This window comes from Lissotriton helveticus, chromosome 8 (assembly GCF_964261635.1).
Source record: "Lissotriton helveticus chromosome 8, aLisHel1.1, whole genome shotgun sequence".
Lineage (NCBI taxonomy): Eukaryota > Metazoa > Chordata > Amphibia > Caudata > Salamandridae > Lissotriton > Lissotriton helveticus.
Window position 1 is genome coordinate 1,466,714,300 of NC_136069.1, and position 21,370 is coordinate 1,466,735,669.

Below are 21,370 nucleotides of genomic sequence, written 5' to 3' on the forward strand. Positions count from 1 at the left end.
AATCCTACTCAGGGCTTGGTCCAAGCCCAGCGCTGGGTCTCCTTTGCATAGGGCCATTGCCACCTGCCATCGCTCTGCCCCAGGGGACCTCACTTGGCACCCCACCCCGGCGAGCTTAGTGGTCCAGGCCTCCACTTCCAAAATTAACCCTACCATTCCACCGGAAAGGCAATTCAAAGATTGGATACCTTCAGGAAGAGGATGTTCTCTTCTGGTAGCCTGGCACTGCGGTCAGTGGACACGAGGTGCCTCTTGGGCCAATACCCCCATACAATCTGGGACTCGGTTGTGCAAGTGCTGTCTATGGTCTTGGAAGAGGCCGGGGCCATACTCTCTCAAGCAATTGTTGATGGGAGAGATGCAGCCAAGTTCACGATCAGGTGTGGGCTGGACACAACATACTTTCTGGGTAGAGCAGTTTCATCATCAGTGGCTCTTAGGTGCCACGCCAGGTTGAGAACCACTGGCTTTTTGATGGTTGTCCCGGCTTCACTCATGGACATGCTTTTTAGTGGCTTCAGTTTGTTCGGTGAGAAGGCAGACTCAGCGCTGAAGCGCTTTAAGGACAGTAGGGCTATGACAAGGTCCTTGGGCCTTTCTATGGCTCCTCGCCAACCCCAGTCTGCCTTTTGCCACTTTCCTGGCCACGGAAGGCGTTTCCAGCTGTGACTCTACCCTGCAGCCACCACGGGCAGCAAGTTTCGCAATCTTTTTGTGGTTGAGGATACTGTTACTACAGACCACATGGGACAGGTAGCCAGAAGTTGGGCTAGTCCACCACCACCCCCCAGCAGCTGTAGCCTCCAAATCCCTTTAGTTTGCCCTCCGACTATCATGGGCATCCAGTGTGGGGCAGGATATGCCATCACCTGCACCATTGGAGCTCGATAACATCCAACCGTTGGGTTTTGCAGCTCATCCAAAGGCACTACTCTCCTCCCTTTGTGACCACACCTCCTCCCTTTGTGACCACCCCTCCTACCGTGCCTCTCACTCACAACAAGCTAACACTACCACCTCTCTTTGCTCCATCAGGAAGTGTTAGCTCTCTTGGCCAAGGGAGCTATAGATTAGGTGCCAGCATCTGAAGTAGGTCGTGGTTGCTATTCCCGCTACTTTCTGGTGCCCAAGAAGAATGGAGGCCTTTGTCATATTCTGGATCTGCGCCTTTTCAACCTTTTCCTGAAAAAGCAGAACTTCAAAATGGTCATGCTTGCACAATTCCTGTCTGCCCAGGACCCAGGAGAGACTAGATGGTAGCGTTGGACCTGTAGTACGCATATTTCCACCTCCCCATCCTCCATACTCACAGACTTTACCTGCAGTTCCCATGGGCCAAGAGGACTTTGTTTGCAGTGCTCCCATTTGGCTTTACCAGTGCCCCCGGGGTGTTCACAATGGTGATGGCGGTGGTTGCAGTGTACCACCGAAGGTCAGGGTTCCCAGTCTTCCCCCACCTCAATGATTGGCTATTGAAGGCGGGCTCACCACAGGCAGTCGTCACCCACCTCCATAATATGGCGAACCATCTGCATTTGCTGGAGTTCACTATCGAGTGTCAAAGTCACACTTGCCCCCCTCTCATTTGCTCCCTTTCATCTGAGCTGTTCTGGACCACCTTAACTGTCTGCACTCATTATTAAACCAGCCATTGGTTTTGCAGAACAACTGTTTCTTAGTTGAGGGAGATATTTAAAAAAGAGCAGCTAATTCCTGAAAACATTCTGTATGCACGACACTTCAATCCAACAGGGTACCCTCCTTTGCCTCGGTCTTTAAGATCTTTAACAGTGTTGCTTTTAAAGTTTCCCTGATCTTTGACAAAATATCTAGATGAGCGACAGCCTGCTGCTATTTAACGTGCTGCCTATCTGACGTGTGACCCACATCACCAGTACTAACTAAAGTTTGAGGGTCAGCTAGGAACTTATCAAAGAGAAAATGTAGAGTGAGACACCAGGGGTTGTGGCCGCTCTCCAATCTGTCCTGAACTACCATATCCATCACTCTGTGTCACAATCTGAGATTGACCATGATGTAATCAATTAGACTCTTAGCCTTTTGGTTTCTAAAGGTGGAAGCCCCCTTAGTATCTGATTTAGTTTGGCTGTTGTTAGGCTTGACCCCCAAATCTGTGGTGAGCGCTTTTATTTGAAGGTCAACCTGAGACCATCTGTTGATTGGGGCAAGCTGTAGCACGGGAATGCCTCATGCTTCATCCTCCTCTGTTAATTTATTGTCTTCCCCCATCAAGGGGCTCGAAGGTGGTATTAAAATCCCCACCTGTGATCAAGTTGGCGCCAGATCAAAACTTGTCCGAGTATGTTTTAAAAAAAATGGAACGTCTCTGAGGCTCTGCCCATTTTTATCCCTCGATCGTAGTTGTTAAAGAAAAGCACATTGATACCACCCTCCAGAGGACAGATTTTATAATTTAAAGACGACATGACCCCTCCTAGTAAAGTGCCTCCCATAGGCCTCCCACACTTACTAGATTTGGCTGGAGTATGATAGGATAAGTACCTCACTTTATACAAGAGTTCACAAAGCCAGGTTTCTTTGAACATGCATTTGTATTAATGATCGATAAAGTCACATCAAGGGATTGGCAACAACTTGGCTTTAAGGCCAGCCACATTCCAAGAAACCACTGTAGTAGTTACAGACAAATTAGTATATGGGATCATAGCCTGTTCAATACAGATATCTATAAAGCCAGTAGTATCACAACTAGTTGCTTTTAACGGACAGGGGTTGCACTCTGAGTTAGCAGGCCATGGGTCAACATGGACGGAGTGGGCAAGTTAAAATACGGCTTATCATCACGCCTGTCAGGGCTGGCTACCTTGAAAGGCATTCCCCTACTGGGAGAGAAAGAACTGACAGCAACTGAATATTCACCCTTGGGGCTGGAAATTGATCAGGGACAATCCTTTCTAGCTGCGAACTGGCCCATAGGAAGTAGCAAATGAACCTGAAAAGACTAGAAGGTGAATTTACAGGACACCAACTACCCATTATCATATAGGAACCTCTGCCTCCATTTCCTTGTCAACAAATATCCTCCAGCCCTGCTAGAACCTTGAACCTATTCCCCTACAATATATGAGCTGAACTCTGCGATTGGCCAAAGAGTTGGGGGTTCTCCAGGTTTTTAGTTCCAGGGGCCAAGTGCCTATAGAAATAACCCAACTGAATAGCTGTGACATGCCCAGAGTAAGCTGGAACTTGATTAGCTAACTAGAGTATTTCCCCAGCAACCGAGGGCCTTCGAAAAATTGATGATGACTTTGTTCCTCTGAGGTTGCCTTTTCCCCCCACTTACAAAAATAATTTCAGCATGCAGATTGTACCCAACCCCTCATTCTTATGTTGCTAGTGGATGTCTTTATTTTTAAATTCAATGTTTGTTTCCCACTCCCAGGAGATAAGCTTGGAACATTGACTAAGACAACCACCGTTATGCTTTGGACAGGACTCTATATAAATAAGCCTGCTAGGATACTGTGTGTGCGCTTCCCTCAGGTGATCTGCATGACGATGATGCACCAGGTTGCGTGAGTGGGGACGATGGTTAACCTCAAAGTCTATGAGGCAGTGTGTCCCAAAGACTAGATTCAAAACAGAATCACAAAATACAGCCAGTAAGGAAACACCCACTCAAAAAGGGAGCTCGAGATCAGAAATTAGAGAAAACCATAAAGGTTTATTACAATTTTAAAGTGCAATACAGAAGTAATCTGGTTGAATCAATTGAAGTACATAGCCATAAAGGCTCCGAAATAATACAGTAATGATCAAAATCAGTTAATTGATTTAAGACTAAAATGTGCAGCAAGTCAAAGAAAATCAGGCAGTATCCCAAGTAGAGACCCAAAATACCTGGTTCACACCCAAATTCAAGAATTTATATCGCCATTTTCAGCATAGGGAAGCAATAAAACTGCATAGTAAGCATAGTGCGAGCATTATTACAGTGAATCAGAATTAATATATCAAAAACAGTCTCATAGCCCTAACATCTAAGCACTAACTCTCCACATGAATATTGATTCAGCCCTTCTGACCTAAAGCCATTTTGCGGTATCAGACCAAACTAGTTACATAAACAACAGAAAACAATTGTGAATGAATGCAGAACAGTGTGCTAGCACGAAAAGCCTTGAAAGAAACACAAATACTTCCTCCAGCAAGTTCTACTGAAAGACTATGTCAAATAAAACAGACAGTGCACATCTTGCTGCATGTGGTATATTTAGAAATTATAGTTCAGCGGCTATTTTAACAAAGATGAAGACACGGCCTAACTGATGCTTGGTTAGCCTAAGCCAGAAAAACACACTAAACCACATCATAATGATTTAATTTCAATATTAAATGCTCTGTGTCATTAGACATGTGTAAATTTGATGTATAGAATGAAAAGTATTATTGCACAAATACAATTTAATATGGAAAACATCAACAGTACTAGATGATTTTAAGTTTTAGTGTTCAGGTACTTTATTCAAAGCTGTGTTGATGCTGCATAACAGCTGCTAAAGTACCAAGTCACAAAATACACACAGGCATTTGGCAAAAAAAGTAATTAATGATTTTGTTTCAGTCCGCAGTCAACCTTCACCTGTTGGGCCACCAAGCACAATACCTTATAGTCAAAGTACAGCAAGACCGGTAAGTTAAATCATTAACTAGATGCAATACTTGTTAAATTGTATGAGAAAGCTGTCATTTTTTTTAAACAATAACTCAATTAATTTGATGGGCTGCATCATTCACAACTTTACACCATCCTAAGTGTACCGCCAGTGGAAAAAAATCTATATTCCTAATACAAACTTGTGTGAAATAACTCACCAGTCACCACTAGAAGCATAGTGACTCTTGGTACACACTTACATACAGCGTCATGTTGTATTTGAGTTCTTTCTACCACCTCCTAGAGTATTGTCTTGACAGCTTAACCTTGCTACCTTTACAGGCTAGTGGCCAAAGACAATAACATTGTTATATAATTTAAGTGCAATAACATCGCTGTCCCCAAGTCTATAATGGTATCAGTACTCATTTCTGTCAGTCTCCGAGTATTGAAATGCACCACACACTTAGTCAACCAATAACCCGCCTCAAAACGAGGCAGAACTCTCATCCAGGTGATCTCCTGATGTCTGCAATGACCCAAATGAGCTGAACAGCTCACTCCCTTTGCCTCCCTTAATGATTGAATGCCGCTTTCATTAGCACAATTAGATCACCTGAGGCTAATAGAATTGCTACTTATCTTTCATTGGGACTGCTGTGTTCCAATGGCACCTGCATTTCCTGTCTTTTAGTAAGTACCGCATGTTAGCATGTCATACATTGTTCAAGGACCCTGTTGACTATGGTCCAGGCCACTGGAATTATTCGATTTTTGATACCACATTGTTTTTCTGCATAGTTATGGATTTGCCGCATTTGCCATATAATCCTTCATCTGCTGCATAATCTTCAGATTTTGATCAATTTCTAGCTCAAACAGCTCAGAAGTTACTAAAATGTAGCTACACTTGCTACGAATTGGAAGACCTTCACAAAGGCTGACTGTCACCATTCATTTGCTTATTTCTGTATATGGATATTAAAGTGGTGCTAATGAGGTGAAATTGTTGTCCAGATATTGTTAGCTTGTGGAAAAATGATTAATTAATACTATAATAAAATATGCTGCAATACGCGCATTATTTAGTCACCCCTGCCGCATAATTTGGTACACCACTGCCTCATAATTCCAGTGGCCCTGACTATGGTGAGTTGCTGCTTAATCCCAGTTGCTCATAATCCCAGTTGATACCTAGGAGTCCCAATGAGAGATAAGTACCAATTATGGAAGGTTCAGGTGATCTAATCATTCTACCAAGAACAGCATCGCCACCTTAAGGTAGGCAGAGAGTGAGCTGTACAGTTCATCGTTGGGTGATTACAGATATCAAGAGACCACCCGGATGAGCGCTCAATAGCACCACCATCTTAGCCATGTGCTGCATGCCAGGAATCAATACTAGATCACCCCTCTAAATTAAAGAGGGGCAAAGAGTGGGACACTTTTTTCCAACCTGGATCCAACCATGGCTAATACTTCATGCTGTGTGAAACCATCATAGACCAGGTCCAAAGACCTGTCTTCTTTCCAGTCTACGAGCACGATGAGACCTTAGGATGGTTATGCATTTAAACAATTGTAAACACACTAAATTTATTTTATGTTGACAAAGTTTTTCCTCGCCTCAGTGTAATACATAAATAAAAATGCAGTCTTTGTTATTTCAGGTGAAGGTTTCTTTCCAAGAGGTGATTTAAAAAAAAAAAACCTTCATTATGGAGTTGATTATTCTATAAACAATGTATTATATTATTTTTTGGGGGGAGGGAGTTTTATATACCGCGAACTCGACCCGAAGGTATCAGAGTGCTTTACATGTGCATCAGTTCAGTTACAGATGGACACATTCATTTTGTTACGCACGGGCAGATTAAGTGATTTGACTAGAATCACAGGATGTTGAGTGTCCCTGCCGAGACTCAAACCTGGTTCCCCCGCTTCGAGGTCGACTGCCCTAGTTGTTAGGCCACATCTTCTCGCCATTTTTAGTAGTGCTATGGTCAGTACACAGGAATTGTCTACTTTAAGTTGACTGGGTTGCCCTTGTTAAATGGAAGAAAAGCATTCACTCTTAATGATGTGTTTTGAGAGTTAAAACAAAGGGTTGATTAGGTTACACATAGGTACATGTATTTGGATGGTGTATTGAGTAAAATGTCATAAAGAAGACTTACAATTGAGGCATTTAATATATTTGACTTGTGGTCTCTTGCCAGCTGGCTGCACCAATAAAGAGTAGCATACCTAATGTCTGCTCTGTGTGGTATCTGATAAGGACCCTTGTACGTCCCTGATGGACATTGACCAAACCCATTCAATCAGGGGAACGTGGCTTTAGTGCCAAACCAACATGGCGCCTTAGTCGAGAGCTCCCTTTCAGTCCGGCACTCTGGGCAATATTCTGTCATTCCGACCTGGTCCCCAAGAAAATAGCTGAGTGCAGAGGAACAGATGTTTGAAACGGGTACAGCAGTTTGGAACCAAGTTTCAGCACGGACACAGGCTTGCTCACCCTAAGATTAGATCCACTCTTCTCTGGAGTAAAGACATCTGGTAGAGTGTTGACGATGTGCATGAAACGACGCATCTGGGGTGTAGGAATTAGGAGGGCGCCACTGGTAGAGGAAAAGAACCAGCCCAGTCTCACTCTTGTGGCCCAGCAGTGACATAGTACGTTCCAATCCCGCCAAAATACTGGAGGCGGGAGCACAGGTGATCTTGGGGTGGAGTGCTTGTGAGTCTAATGCCAGCGTTGTAGGGTTGCTCCCCGAGAGGAGGGAATATAACAGAAAACAGCTGCATCGACATTTAGGGTAACTGATGCCCCCACGTCTTGCGGTGACTTGACTCCCACCAGGATCTAGTCAACGAAACCAGACACGACCACTGCACAGGACTAGAATCGCCAAGTGGGAAGATGCTGTGCCTGCTGCACCCCCAAACAAGGTAAGTTTAGTCACGGAGTAATTTGCCGAGAAGACGATTTCCAGAAGTGCATGTTAAACAACCATAACAACCCAGTAATTTGGTCGGTCACCCAGAGGGCTTGAATTGGAAAGGGACAGCCGTTCATGCAGTATTCAACAGATTAGTCCCACTTGCAGCAGATTATATGAACGGGCCCTCCCCTGACAACAATGGTGCAAGGCAGGAGTCCCTACACTGGTGAGGCTTGAGAAGTAGAGAACTATGCCTTCTGAAGGGACATGAGCAGAACCAATGCACCGCTGACCTCGGATCCCATCAACAAAGGAGACCACAAATCCTCCTTTTTTAGACCTAAGGCCTAAGAGATCACTCTAGAATGCAAAATTGATACAGTGGTTCTAGATATTCCCCCTGATACATGCTACAAGATCTCTGCCGGGGCGACAGCACAGAACAAATCCTGATGAAGCTCTCTGATTCATTGAAAACCCTGCACAAAGAGGAGCTGTTCCTCCAAATTACAACTCAAAGACTGCACGCTAGAGCTCAGGATGTTGAGAGAAGGACTCTGTGCAATAACATCCATCTGGTGGGCGTGTTGGAGCACTATTACGAAGGGAGGGACCCAAAACACTTCCTGGATGACTTTATTAGGAACATGGTGTGACCAGAGTATTTCTATCCATTTTGTAATCCAGAGAGCGAACAGGGTGCCCGGAGCAGTGCCTAGAGCTGGAATCAGGCCTAGGTCCCTCATAGCTAATAGTGGTGTTGCAATGACAGCAAAAGAGCTGAAGATGTTGTAACAAAACTGATGTGACGCTACCCTGAACCAGAGAGTGCACGTATGAGGGACACGTTGCTCTATGGCATGCTGACATATCCCCACCCTCATCACAGAGGTGGAGAACACACAGTGACTACTGGTGGGTACAATCAAAGTTTTAGGTCTGATTCACAGGGGGGTGACAGATGCCTCAGGCATTGGGGTTGTGAACAGTTATAAGGCTGCAGCATGAGGCAGCAGGGTTAGGGGGTGAGCTGGGTTGATAGGGAGTTCTGGCATCAATGGGTCCACATAGCAGCTATTCAGAGAGAAGGACGTGGCGAGGAAGGCATGGGTTTCTATTCTATTAAGAATAACAAGGATTATTGTATCACACAGGTTTAGGCTCAAAATACTCATGTGGAAAGATAATTGCCTGGGAGGAAAGCTGAAGAGAGGAATAGTGACCAAGTTCCTCTCAAGACATGACCGTGACATAGTCCTCCTGGACTACGTGTGGATTTCTCACCATGTGTTGATACACAGTTCTGGTCCATTCAGTGTTCATGTCTGCTCATGGGGTACCTGCATTCTGGTACCGAGGTACCCCCAACTAGTGGTGACTTCAGATTGGGTAGATTCAGGAGGCTGCTATTCAGCGATCATTTGGGAGTAAAATGGAAAAAAATGTTGTACTAATGTCTGTATTCTTCCTCCCCCCCAGGCCTGCAGTCCGTGGAATTAAAAAATGCTGGGGAATTGGATAGACCAGGTCCTAGATGAAATAATGGTCATAAGAAGGTGCCTACATCTTACTCTACATGCCAACATGGATAGGATCACTGCCACAATTCTACTGGGAAGGATGACTGCAATTTCACGAAGGCTCTGGGTCTGTTGATCTTTGGAGACAATAACACCCGACAGCACGCCAATACTTTTAGGTCACCGGCGATTAAATGCTCTCTTAAGATTATTTTCTGATCCCAAGGTCCCAGGATAGGAGATTTTGGAGATACACATTACTTACTACCTGGCATCTCTGACCACTCCCCGCTCAGCAATGTCTAGAACAGCTGTGGGGTCAGAGCCCATAGTGGAGAATTGATCTGTGGTATCTCTGTGACTTTGAGGTCAAAAAACAGATAACACATACCACTGACATATTTAAAGGAGAACATGGGTTCGGTGGACCTAGAAAAACCAATATAAAAAGCCTATAAAACAGTAGTAAGAAGCCAATCTTTGCATTCTCTCTGGTCATCGTAAGAAAAAGAGCCAGAAATTGCAAGACTTAGAGGAACGATTGATTTGGAAAGAGGCAGACTAAAAACAGAATTCGGGGATGGACACGATACACAAAATAGAGCTAATTGAAGAGGAATATAGACAGACTTTGGAGGGAGAGACGTGGACCTTGTTTCAAGCCAAACAATGGAGGCTATATGAAGTGGGCAATAGGGTGGGCAAACTACTCGCCTGGTTGGCTCAGAGAGATAAGAACCAGAGGTGCGTTAGGGGAGTCATAGACTAACAAGGGGTTATAGTGAACACCACTGTGGATATAGCGCAATGCTTTGTAACATATCTTGAGCAACTTTACAGGTTCAGGGTAGATGGCCCCAGAGAAGACCTTAAAGAATCTGTCAGCAATATCCCCACGCCGAAGTTATCCTGCGAGGCTGACATGCAACTGGACAAGACATTGGAGATGGGAAAGACATTGGAGATGGGAAAAATAATGTAAGCAATTAAACAGATGCATGGTGGGAGGATGGCATTCCAATGGCCTCTCCATGGATTTTTTCAAATGCCTAGCGGGTGGCTAGGGGACCCACTCATACATACATTTCTGGAAGCGAAGAAGAGAGGTTTGCTGTCCTGAGATCGGAGATCTGCCAGTATTGTACTTATTCACAAGCAGGGCAAGCCCCTGGAAACCTGTTCTTCCTATAGACCGATATCTCTGCTTATTGTTGAGGTAAAAATATTGGCTCAGGTCTTGGCCAATTGTGCCTACCAGGTGATAGACCAGCTGATCCACCAAGATTATTCCAGCCACTAAGATCCACCCACCTCAATCTCCGCTGCCTACATGATGTTATGGCATGGTTGGGAGCCGTTCAGGAGCCAGTGGTTTTAATTTCACAGGAGGCCACAATGGGTTTGATTCCCTTAATTGGCCTTACTTAATGGCAGTGCTCCTTAAAATGGCGTTTGGCCATGAATTTAGAGATTGGATCTGCCTTCTCCATAATGCACGGGTGGCAAGGGTAAAGGTGAATGGAGTCCTTTCCAGAGAACTCCCCTGGGGTGGAGGAACAGGCAGGTGTGTGTGCCCTTTGTCCCCACTGCTGTGTGCATTGGCGATGGAGCCTCTGGTGTGGTGGGTATGGTATCATGCCTGGTGCACGGAATTCAATGATAACCAAATTGGTAGATATTATATAATTGTATTCCTTATAGCATTATATGCCAATGATGTACTACTCTATTTCTCACAAGTCGGTGGCCTTCCAGCTCACTTCAAGAACCCCAAGGAGAGTAGGGAAATACACTGCAATAGGCTTAAGAGGGTTTCCTCAATTTAGGAGTATATATTCTGAGAGATCTGAATTATTTTACAAGTAAAAACCTGGGAAAGATATTATATGATTATGTATTGGGTATGGAATACTGGAGGAAACTCCCATTGTCGCTTATTGGGAGGGCGGCCCTGTTCAAAATTATCAAGTTGCCTACATTTTTATGTCTTGCAAAATATGCCCTGTGAGGTCCTGGACAGTTTTTTTTTCCAGAAGGCCGACAATGCCACCCATCTGCTATTTTGTGATGAGGAATGGCCTAGAACTGCCCTATGCACACTAACAAGGGGCCTTAGAGGAGGGTATCAGCATTCCAATTACACATAATTAATGAATCCGCATTTGCAGACCAGCTCGAGCCATCCATTATGGCCGACAGATGGACCATGGTGAGCAGAGGGTACCTTAGTGGCCTCTCACGATGGAGACCGCTATCAGAACATGGAGGAGGGCCACTGGTGGGATAGGTGGGATAGGCTCACACTCGAGACACCTTTTTCCTGGGAGACCTACAAAGGCTGAAAGGATTCCAGAAATGGGATCTTGCTAGGCCCTAGAAAGGTGATGCCTGCTGCTACCATAGTCCTTCCTGGATACAGTACGAAATGACAACTATACAAGACTTCCGGTACGCCCAACTGACACATGCAATGATACAAGACTCATCTTGATCAATTGGAGGATGAGTCTCCACTGGAGTCCATATTCCTCTTTACCCCATTGCATAAGCATGCTATTTCGCAGATCTTCGGAACATTATTAAATACTAAACGAGAATCATTAACTGCCCTTAGGGAAGGATTTGAAAAGGTTCTTTGGGATTCTGGACGACGACAACTAGTGCCCAGCATGTAAATATACACGGGAGACCGTGATTACAATAGACTCCCATCTAGTACAACTCAAAATTCTGCACAAAGCCTACTTTACTAGAACCAGATTACATAAAATTGGACGGATTGCTACTAATAGGTGTCTAAGGAATTGTGCCCAAACGGGATCTCTGATTATGGGACTGCCCGGGATTAAGGCCGTTTTGGGAGGGTGTGGCAAGACACCTCTCAAGACCATTGGAAACTGTAATCGAGATAACACCACAGGTGGTACTACTGGGGATATGGAGATAGCAGACTTTATCCAAATACAGTCTCCTATTTTGTAACCCCACCCAGATAGTGACTTAATGAAATGTAGATAGACTGTGGAATAGTGAAGCCCACCGAGGGTGGTCAAATGGTCCCAGACTTCGATTGGTGCATGCAGGCAGAGGAAACGATTTACAAAGCAAGAGGATACCCTCGCAAATTCAGTAAGATTTGGGACCAATGGCAAGACCACAGGGTTCTGACCTGAGACCTAGCAAGGGCACGAAGGATTCAGGGTGGGGAAATAGGAAATTACGGAGCAGGGAGAGATGCATGGACGGGATGTATGGGAACCATTAAGATATTCAGCTATGCAGACTACTGTCTCCTGCCGTCAAGTGCAAGATTGAAACGTCTGCCTAATTCTCATTGTTCAGAAGGCTTTGTAACATGTATATGTAAAATTGTTATACCGTTTCTATCAAGTTTTTATATTGATTATAAAAATACAATAAAAGAGATGTTTAAAAAAAATAGAACATCAGGTTGTAACATTCTGCCATGCCTGCTGGACCAGTTTAAGATGAGGACTAACTCATCCTGTATTAGTAATGTCCTGATTGTGAAGTGTTTAGGGCAAAAAGTAAACAGTCAAGCGTGAATAATCCTCTGTGGACAAATACAAATGGTTGAATATGGATTACAGACCCATACCAAATAAAATCATTGTTCTTTATGTATTTTGGAATTAAAACCGCACTATAGCATTGTTCTATGAAGTCACATCTATTATTCATTATTGTTTTCAGAGGGAGATAGAGAGAGATCAAAGTGTCTTGGCTTGTGGATAGTGTTATTGAGAAACAGCTGATGGGTCTCATACAGGTGTTTGATGTTTGGTAGCACATCAAGAACTTATTATCATTCTTTTCTGATTCGTGTAGGCCAATATATTTGCGGTGGTATGTTTTTTTAGTTGAGTGTGCTGTTTGCAGATTTATTAAGTTATAGTATCTCCCACTTTAGAAACCTTTTGAAATTTATAAAATGTTCAGGTGCAGTCAGTGATTCATCCTCCTTGTGACTAATTTGCCCTTCATGGGGCAGTGGTCAGATTTACAACAGTCTCGGTGTATTTGTTTCCTGTATACTATTGGGCTGAGAAATATTTTTGCTAAATTGAAATCTATTCATATCATCTTCTATACTTCAAAAGATGTTCACCCAGCTTTTTGGTCTACATTTCTATTGAAGTTAGAACTCAGGACATATGGCAAGGTACTGTGCTCTTAGTTCTTTTATATACTTGATAGTTTCTGGGATACCATATCCAGGTGCATTCTTAGTCTCTTGGAACACTGCAGCTTTCAGACTAGGTACACCAGAATCCTTACCTATAAGTCCAGATATGAATGTTGGGGCATTATAGTGGGCTGTTTCCGTTGCTCTTTGTGGGTCACACTGGTCAGAGCTTCATGGTTTGATTAGAGCTGCAGAACAATTATATGTAAAATTCAAAGACCAGGAAATGATGGTTATATAGAAATGCTGCCAAATGCTGGGTCCAAACTGGGGTGGCGTAGTGAGCAAAAGAACGATGGATTTAATCTCTTGACTGGGTGTGAATGTTTGAATTATTCAGCATTCCGTCCACCATTTGTTCTTGCAGCTCTTTCCACACTTAGTGGGATGGATATGCCCAGACGTGGGTTCTTAGCTCGCTGTGCCACTGGATTCAAGCTAGCCGGGCTGATATGGGGTGATACCCCAAAACCGGACCAGGTGTTTCCGGTCCAGGGAGGACCGAGTATCCGGTGGCAGTCCGGACTGGGCTGTTCCCATGAGGAGCAGGGTCAAGACTGATTTGCATATGGCCATAGATTCCTTAGGCCAAGAAGAAACACATATGTTGCTAGTGTGGGTAAATGTAAGTGATCTTGTGCTCATATCATGTACCCACACTCACAGGCCCTGGACTCTCCTACCAATTTCCCATTTCACCTGTTCCGAATAAAAGTACAATGAACACAGAGAAAAAATTACTCTTGAAATCAATATCTGCCTCAACTCCATTTCACTTATCACATATATGGTATCCTTTACAGGGGTTTGCTCGGGTGCACAAAACCTAATCCAAGCTCTCCAGTCATGCGATGGCGCATACTAGTCAAAAGCTTGCACAAAGGTTTATTCATTCCCAATCATGCATGCCATATTGTACACAAAGGATCTTCATAACACCACTTTACATCACAGATAATGGACAAGCTTTGCACAAACCCTCACTCACATACAAGGGGGCCCTAAGGATACTCTGTGTACAAGTGACATAGTGCTGTGCTGTATTAGAATTTGGGCTATCGGAACCATTGGTCTGAGGGCCATCACAGGAAGACAAGCTGGCTGTTTAAATTATGAGGCTTAGTTTAGGCCTGGAGGCCTAGATTAGAGGCCACTCTAATGTCCTCCTACCTACAGTAGTCTGACTAAAACTAGTTGTGGTCACAGCCTAATGCCCTCATGCTGGATTCCTCCAATGCTGCAGCAGCAGCATCCAACGGATTGGGCCACATGTGTAGTCTGAAGTCGTGGGGATAAGTTCTACATAGAACCTGACCACCAGTGTTTGAGATCAGCACTTTCTAAATCTTCAAGTTCCCTCGAACCTGCTCAAGTAAAGAGACAGAGCTAGCAAGGTATGGTGGGAAGTGCTGAGATCTCATGCCCTCCAAGCCCAATATATCCTTTGCTTATAAGCTAAATTGACTCTATAGTAATTTAGAAAATCCTCCTGATCGGTCAGACACTACCTACCTAGCACACTAACATAAATGCATACACAATTGAATGTAACCTATTGTCAAGAGCAGGTCTCAATGATTCAGCGTTAATCCTGGAGGTCTTGTCCCCGATATAAAGGCAGTTTATTTCAGTAGCCAATGTACCGTTTGGTAATAGGGTAGCAGCATTCAATAAGTCTACCCAAAAAGAAATCATTTCTGAAGGAGGAAGATGCCAGTGGTATAAAAAAATCTCTAGGAAAAGCAGGGCAGAAGAGTGAGGATGAACAAAGGGGATCAATGGTCACAAGCCTCTGGGATAGTGAAGAAAATAATCCAACCTTGGTAGCAGAGCAAAACAAGCTGGGAAGAAAAGAACTCAAGCAAGCATTTTAGAAGAAAGAAATAATAGCTAGCAGTGGGTAAGAAATCTGCTGGCAAAAAGGGAACAAAAAGTGATGTGATGCACTTTTCCTTTGATCCGAGATATTTTAGTATTAGAGGCGACCCTGGAATAGGAAACGGGTATAGGGAAAGTAATCCTGCTATCTTAGTTTGGGCTACAATGCTAATGTGCTGAATAGGAAGTATTGTCTTTCATTGAACAGAATGACTGTCCTGTCTCCAAGAGGGCACCAGCCTAACCACAGGTTGTGTCCTCTGACGCCAGTAGTGGATACCAACCCACTTGGTCCCAACCTCATTCCTGCCTTCCAGAAAGAGGCCACAAAGCAAACCCTGCCACAGTGTCAACCATGCTTGCCCTGCCTGATGCAGAACTCCATAGACCACAGCCATTCCTGCAGGAGGCCCGCACGGTTTGTCTGTCCACCTCAAGTAAGTGGGACAAAGAAAGATGGCCCCGCAACCCATGCACAGCCCTTTTTCTAAGAGCTCTGGCTCAATATAATGAAGTGTGGGTTGCAAGGATCTTAACATGTAGACCCTTTTGTCACACAGTCCATCATGGACTCACTCCTCCCCAGAACTTTTCCTTTATCCATCTAGACAGAGAGGATTAGACAAGGGTGGTGTTGTAATATTTCACTGAAACAAGGTAAGTTGCAGGCAGATTTTAAATGATTTGTTCCCCTCAAGTTTCTTGTAGCTGAATTAAACACATTTCCTTCAAAATTGGTAATATCTATCACCCTAAAGGGGAAATATTAATTCAAGGAGCAATTAACTGGCCACACAACCATCAACGTTAATTAATTATAAGAAACTGCTTATAGGTGCTGAATAAGTGTGTGGGAGTGACTGCCTGAGGATCGACTGTTATTAATTACACCACACAGCGGTGTTGCTCTTACACTTTGATTCCTTGCCAAAAGAATACTACGTTTGACCTTGGTTTTTTACACATACGGCTTTGGCCCACTGTGCTGTTTAAAAGTGTTGTAATTATCTGTGTGTACACATTTTTGTTATCGTTGTGATCTGCGGTGCACCCTATAACTGTGTTGTATTGAACTGTAATAATTGCCAAGGTGGGCCTATTTCTTTCAATGTTTCGCACCGCATTAGGGTGCGGGGGTGGTTGGTAAAATAGGATTTTCCCAGGTGTGCATACTACTTATGTCATTGTAACACGGTTGGGCCTAGTACTGCTAGTAATATTTCCAAATGTGATTCATGCCCAGAAATACTTTATTTATATAAACCACGTCTAAAGTTTATTTTGTGATGCTCTCTGTATTTATTGTGTGAGAGTGCTTTGCCAATGCTTTACACATTGCCCCTGTGATACGCTTGACTTCTCAGTGCCAAGCTACCCAAGGGTGAGTGTAGGTTATATGAGTATAATCACCCTGCCCTGACAGGTGTGGTAGGGACTGCCTGGCTATGGCACCGCCTCAGCCAACCAGAAAGCGCCAGATCCAACACCCTACTTCCCAGCTTCGAAATGACCATGTTTAGAGGAAAGGCAACGCGCAGGTGTCAGAAACATATTTGCACAGACAGATTGTTTTTTTGTTCCACACTTGATGCATGAAGATGTCGCTTCACTTACTCTACGCTTATCTTCTTGACAGACAAATTATCTGAGAGGAATGGCGGTCTTCATTGAGATGAGACAATGTGGTGTAATGGGTAAAGCTACTGACTTTAGAGCTGGGGGACCCGGTTCGAATCTCGGCGTCATCTCAACATCCTGTGACTTTCGGCAAATCACTTATTTCCTCATACTATTAAACAAAAAATGAATGTCTCCTGCTGTAATTTAATTTTTGCTCATGTAAAGTGCTCCAATGCCTTTGGTCCGTGTTCACGCTATATAAAACTGCAAAAAATAAAAAAATAATCCAATTCAAGCAGTAACTGCGAGGCACTCCTGTGCAAGTCACGCACGTGGCTTATATGAACAAAAAAAATCTGTTTGCACTTAACTAGATTTTAGTGAAGATAACTGGACTTTCCGGGGCACCACCATTCATTCGATTCGGGGTTAGTCTAGAAGAATCCAGAACAAGGGAAACCAGTAAGTGTAAGTGAGGAAATATTACTGAAAATATTACTGAAAACTAGTCTGTCAAAGTCACTATAGTCTATGGTGTGTTTTGCCGGGCTTCACATTGAGAATCTTGACAGGAGAGACCATTTAAAATTGCTGAACACAAAGTCATTCAGTTATGCTAGTTATTGGCGCTCGGCTGACTCATGGGCACACACCTCTTCAGAGGGTGCTTAAGGAGTTATAAGGAATACTTACAATTTTGTTGCCAAAATATTGAACACCTCCTTCTCTCGTACCTCCTAAAAGTTCACTATTCTATTGTTACTTATAGTGATTGATGGGGCTTTGATATATCTATCTGTGTTATTTTAGGCATGTTGCACAGCAGCCTGTGCTGTAACATGCCGTAAAGTTAACAAAAAAGCGATATGACATGGTGAACGCCGGCCGTGCCATAACGCTTTGTTTTTATTTACTTTAGGCTATGTTGCACTGCAGTCTGCACGGCTCTGCAACATCTTGAAAAAAATATTGACCACGCCAATAGGTCTTGCATAGGCAAAACCTATTGGCTCTGCCACTGCTAGTTGTAGAAGCTGCAGGTATTGGCTAGTGTATATAACATGAGCCATAGTGATATTGTATATTTAGCAAACGTTAAACACACCCATCTACCCTACATTGCTTTGCATTATGTATTAAGTACCTAATAATAACATAAATAGCACAGAGCTAAAGAGAACAAATTAATTGCACGTTTCATTAATTCATTTTATTAAACCAATTATATAAAAAAATATTGACATACCTTACAGAAGTCTTAAAAATACAATTCACATCACTGTTTCTGATGACAGTTCTGAGAAAAGTAAATACAAAAATAAATAGTTCTGGAAAATAACCCAATTGGAATCTTTGATATGCAAATTACTCAGAACAGTGCAGCCCCCACTTACAGGTCAGTTACTCTGCAAACCGGAACACAGACAACCCAAGACCGGTTTCGGCCTGACTGGGGCTCTTCAGTCATGTGTGGCTTGGTTCCAGTGGCACCGTGAGCATGAGACCCACTTCTGGGCATACTCTTGGCCACTTAGGGTGTTAAAGACACAAAATGCTGGGCTCAAACTGAGGTGGTATGGTGGGCTAAAGAACGATGGGTTGAAATACTATACTGAACGATTCCCAGTGCTTAGATTTATTGCAAGCATTCATTCCTCCCTTCACCTTTTGTGTGTTCGATGTTAGTACCGACCTACAAATATATTGCATCCCCTACATCTCCTACCACTTTATCATCAAAGTAAATATTTACTTAATATTCTTAGCTCCACATCTATATACATAATGTGCGTTTAAGTCAATGTTATGAATACATTGTTTTTGCATGTGATATAATGCATTCAGAACAGTGAGGATGTTCCAGTAAAATGTTTTCTGAACCCTCATCAATGGGTATTGCAAATTGCAAACAATCTGCAAGTGTATTATCCATGTAAGATATTTTCACTGTTAGATGGCGGCGCAACACTAGCCTTGCTACTCTGTTCCTTACCTCCTAGGCCAGGTCCAGCCTCTTAAGCTGCCCTGAATGCCCCCTAAGTAGCGACAAAGAATTTGGTGAGTAGTGATGCCTCAGATTTCATGTTTGAGCCCCCTGGATGCCATGCTGGGTGGTTGCGTGGGACGGCTTGAGGAGCTACCTGAGCAATGTGGTTGCTGAGAGCATGGACCGAAGCCTTATGGTAACTATTTAAGAGAAAGTTGCTCACAGTCGCCTCAATAAATACTCCCCCAAGTATAGTGTGGTGCCTGGACCTCCTCCTCAGCTGAAAGGAACTCTTTAAAGTAAGTGGAGTGCCAAGTGACAGTGTGAAAGGGTCGTGACGGAAGAGTTGAGCAGGTGGTTCTGGTGACCATAGCGTGGGTCAGGGAAGGCTCCAGTGCGGTAGAAGAGTCGCCGTTAAACACTGAGAAGCACCTACGTCCAGCGAGCCCCAAGGTGGGATCACTTAAAGAGACAAGAAGGTTGTGAGGGCTGGACGATGCTCATAAAAACTCATGGCTGGGAAAGCCTGCTTGGAGGTATCGGGGGACGAATAGCAATCTTCTGCATGAGGCCAGTAGTCCTGTGACTGGAGAACATGGAATATGCACCATTATTGAGGAGAGACTTGGACTAGTCCAGGGGTGATACAATAGCAGTTACAAAAAAGGCCCTAGTATATGCCTCAATAAATACAACTAATGCCTTTAGGCCTAAGACGACTCAGTGTTACTGTGGACTACAGGGTCTGTGACTGGGTCACACATGCCGAAGGCAAGCAAGCAGACTAAACAATGAACATCAATAAGTATTTCAACACTTCTAGAGTGGGTCCATTACCCGAATTGGACAACGCCTCTCAACCCTGTCCGGTATTCACAAGAGAGAATCTTACATCTTGCCTGTCTGAAATGTGAAATGAATTGGAATAGTCTACCAATGACAAGCTGTCCACCTTAAGAATGGAGATGGGGAAAGATCTTGCGGCTATTCGAAAATATGCAATCTCTCAGTCAGACACTGGAAGCAGCCAGGAGCCAGATGGAGTCGAGTGTGGCCAACAAACAACTCCAGCATACTATGGTGGCACTTCCGGAAGATCGGGCACAACAACTTCAAGAAAAATGTGAAGACTTGGAAAATCAGTCCAGAAGGGACAGCTTATGCTTTTGAAACCTCAAGAAAGGTGTAAAAGGAGATAATGTGGTTGTGTATGTAGAAAATATCTTTAGGCAAATAGTGAAGCAAGTGCTTGACTGTCGCATCCATATTTTTCTGGCTCATCGAGTGGGGGAAAAGATCTAATTATGCTGATTATCCAGTATTGGGGTATCTTTCATAGATTCACATGCCTGAATCATTCCCCGTCGTCGAGGCGGGAGTCCCACGGTAAATAAAAAAGCAGTGCCAAAAGCACTTTGCAGTAGTAGGCCCTAGAAAAAAGGCCTGAGGCCTATATTATAGTAGCCTATCTACCTCCTTATGCTAAAAGACCCAAAGTCTTTGCTCCAACCAATCAGCTCACAGCACCCTCTAGAACCTTCCCTGTAGAGCCAGCTCTCCTCAGATTTTCACCGCACGTCGTGTGGAAGGGAGTCTCCCTGAGTCTTGACTCAGTTTTTTCTTCAGAGCTTCAAGATGTCTGACAAGAAGGCCTTGTTCAGACCCTGTAGAACATGTGAGAAGAAGAGGGTCCATGTGGATGACTTACACAAGGACTGCATTTATTGCCTATATCCCAAGCATGAGGCAAAGACCTGTAAGATCTGTGTTACCTTCCCTGCCAAGACCTTAAGGGATAGGGAAGCCAGAGTCCTTTTGTGGCTTAATTCCTCTTCCAAGGATGATGATGACAGAGCCTCTACCTCTAGCAAGAGGGCGAGGTCTCAAGAGGATAAGATAAGTGAGGGGAGAAAGCATGTTAAGGCCTCCCACTCTACTTCAGGCTCTTCACAGAGATCCAAACATTCTGTCTCTGGAGCCTCAGCCACCAACGATCCGGCAAAGAAAACAGTGAGTAAGACTTCTACTGTCTCCTCTCCAGTTACCACTGTCTCCACTTCAACCTCTTCTTCTATGGATATGATATCCACTACGTCTATCACTACACCTATTGTGTCTACTAAAATCAGTATCGTGACAAAAAGAACTCTCGTAGACGACTCGTCGGCGAAGACGCCGTCATCATCAAAAAACTCGTCATCTAAGAAGAGCCCGTCGACGAAGTCGGCGACGCCGCCGTCGACGACTGCCTCGTCGACGAAGAAAGCATCAACGTCTATCCCGTCGACGACGAGCCCGTCATTGGTTGCCTCGTCGACGACCGTCCCGTCGATGGTGGCTCCATCGACGACGAGTCCATCGACGATTGTCCCGTCGACGTCCAGCCCGTCGACGACAGTCCCGTCGACGGCAAGCCTATCGTCGACGATGCCCTCGTCGTCGATCTCGTCGACGATAAATCCGTCGACGACGACATCTTTTCAACAAATGGATGCCCCTTGGTCTGCGGGGTCATCAAGGTCGATGGAACCAGCTTTATTAAGACCTGCCACTGGGAATCAGGCCTTTTGTACGCCA

General features: G+C 44.2%; 1 protein-coding gene across 3 annotated transcripts in view; it reads left to right on the forward strand.

The window, feature by feature from the left end:
* SYNJ1 (synaptojanin 1) overlaps window positions 1–21,370 on the forward strand; it is a 706,257-nt gene that overhangs the window by 647,602 nt on the left and 37,285 nt on the right. For all 3 annotated transcript variants that reach the window (XM_078658404.1, XM_078658402.1, XM_078658403.1), the window contains one exon: window positions 4,607–4,674. In XM_078658404.1, coding sequence (XP_078514530.1) covers window positions 4,607–4,674 — 68 coding nt within the window. The remainder of the gene's footprint in view (window positions 1–4,606; window positions 4,675–21,370) is intronic.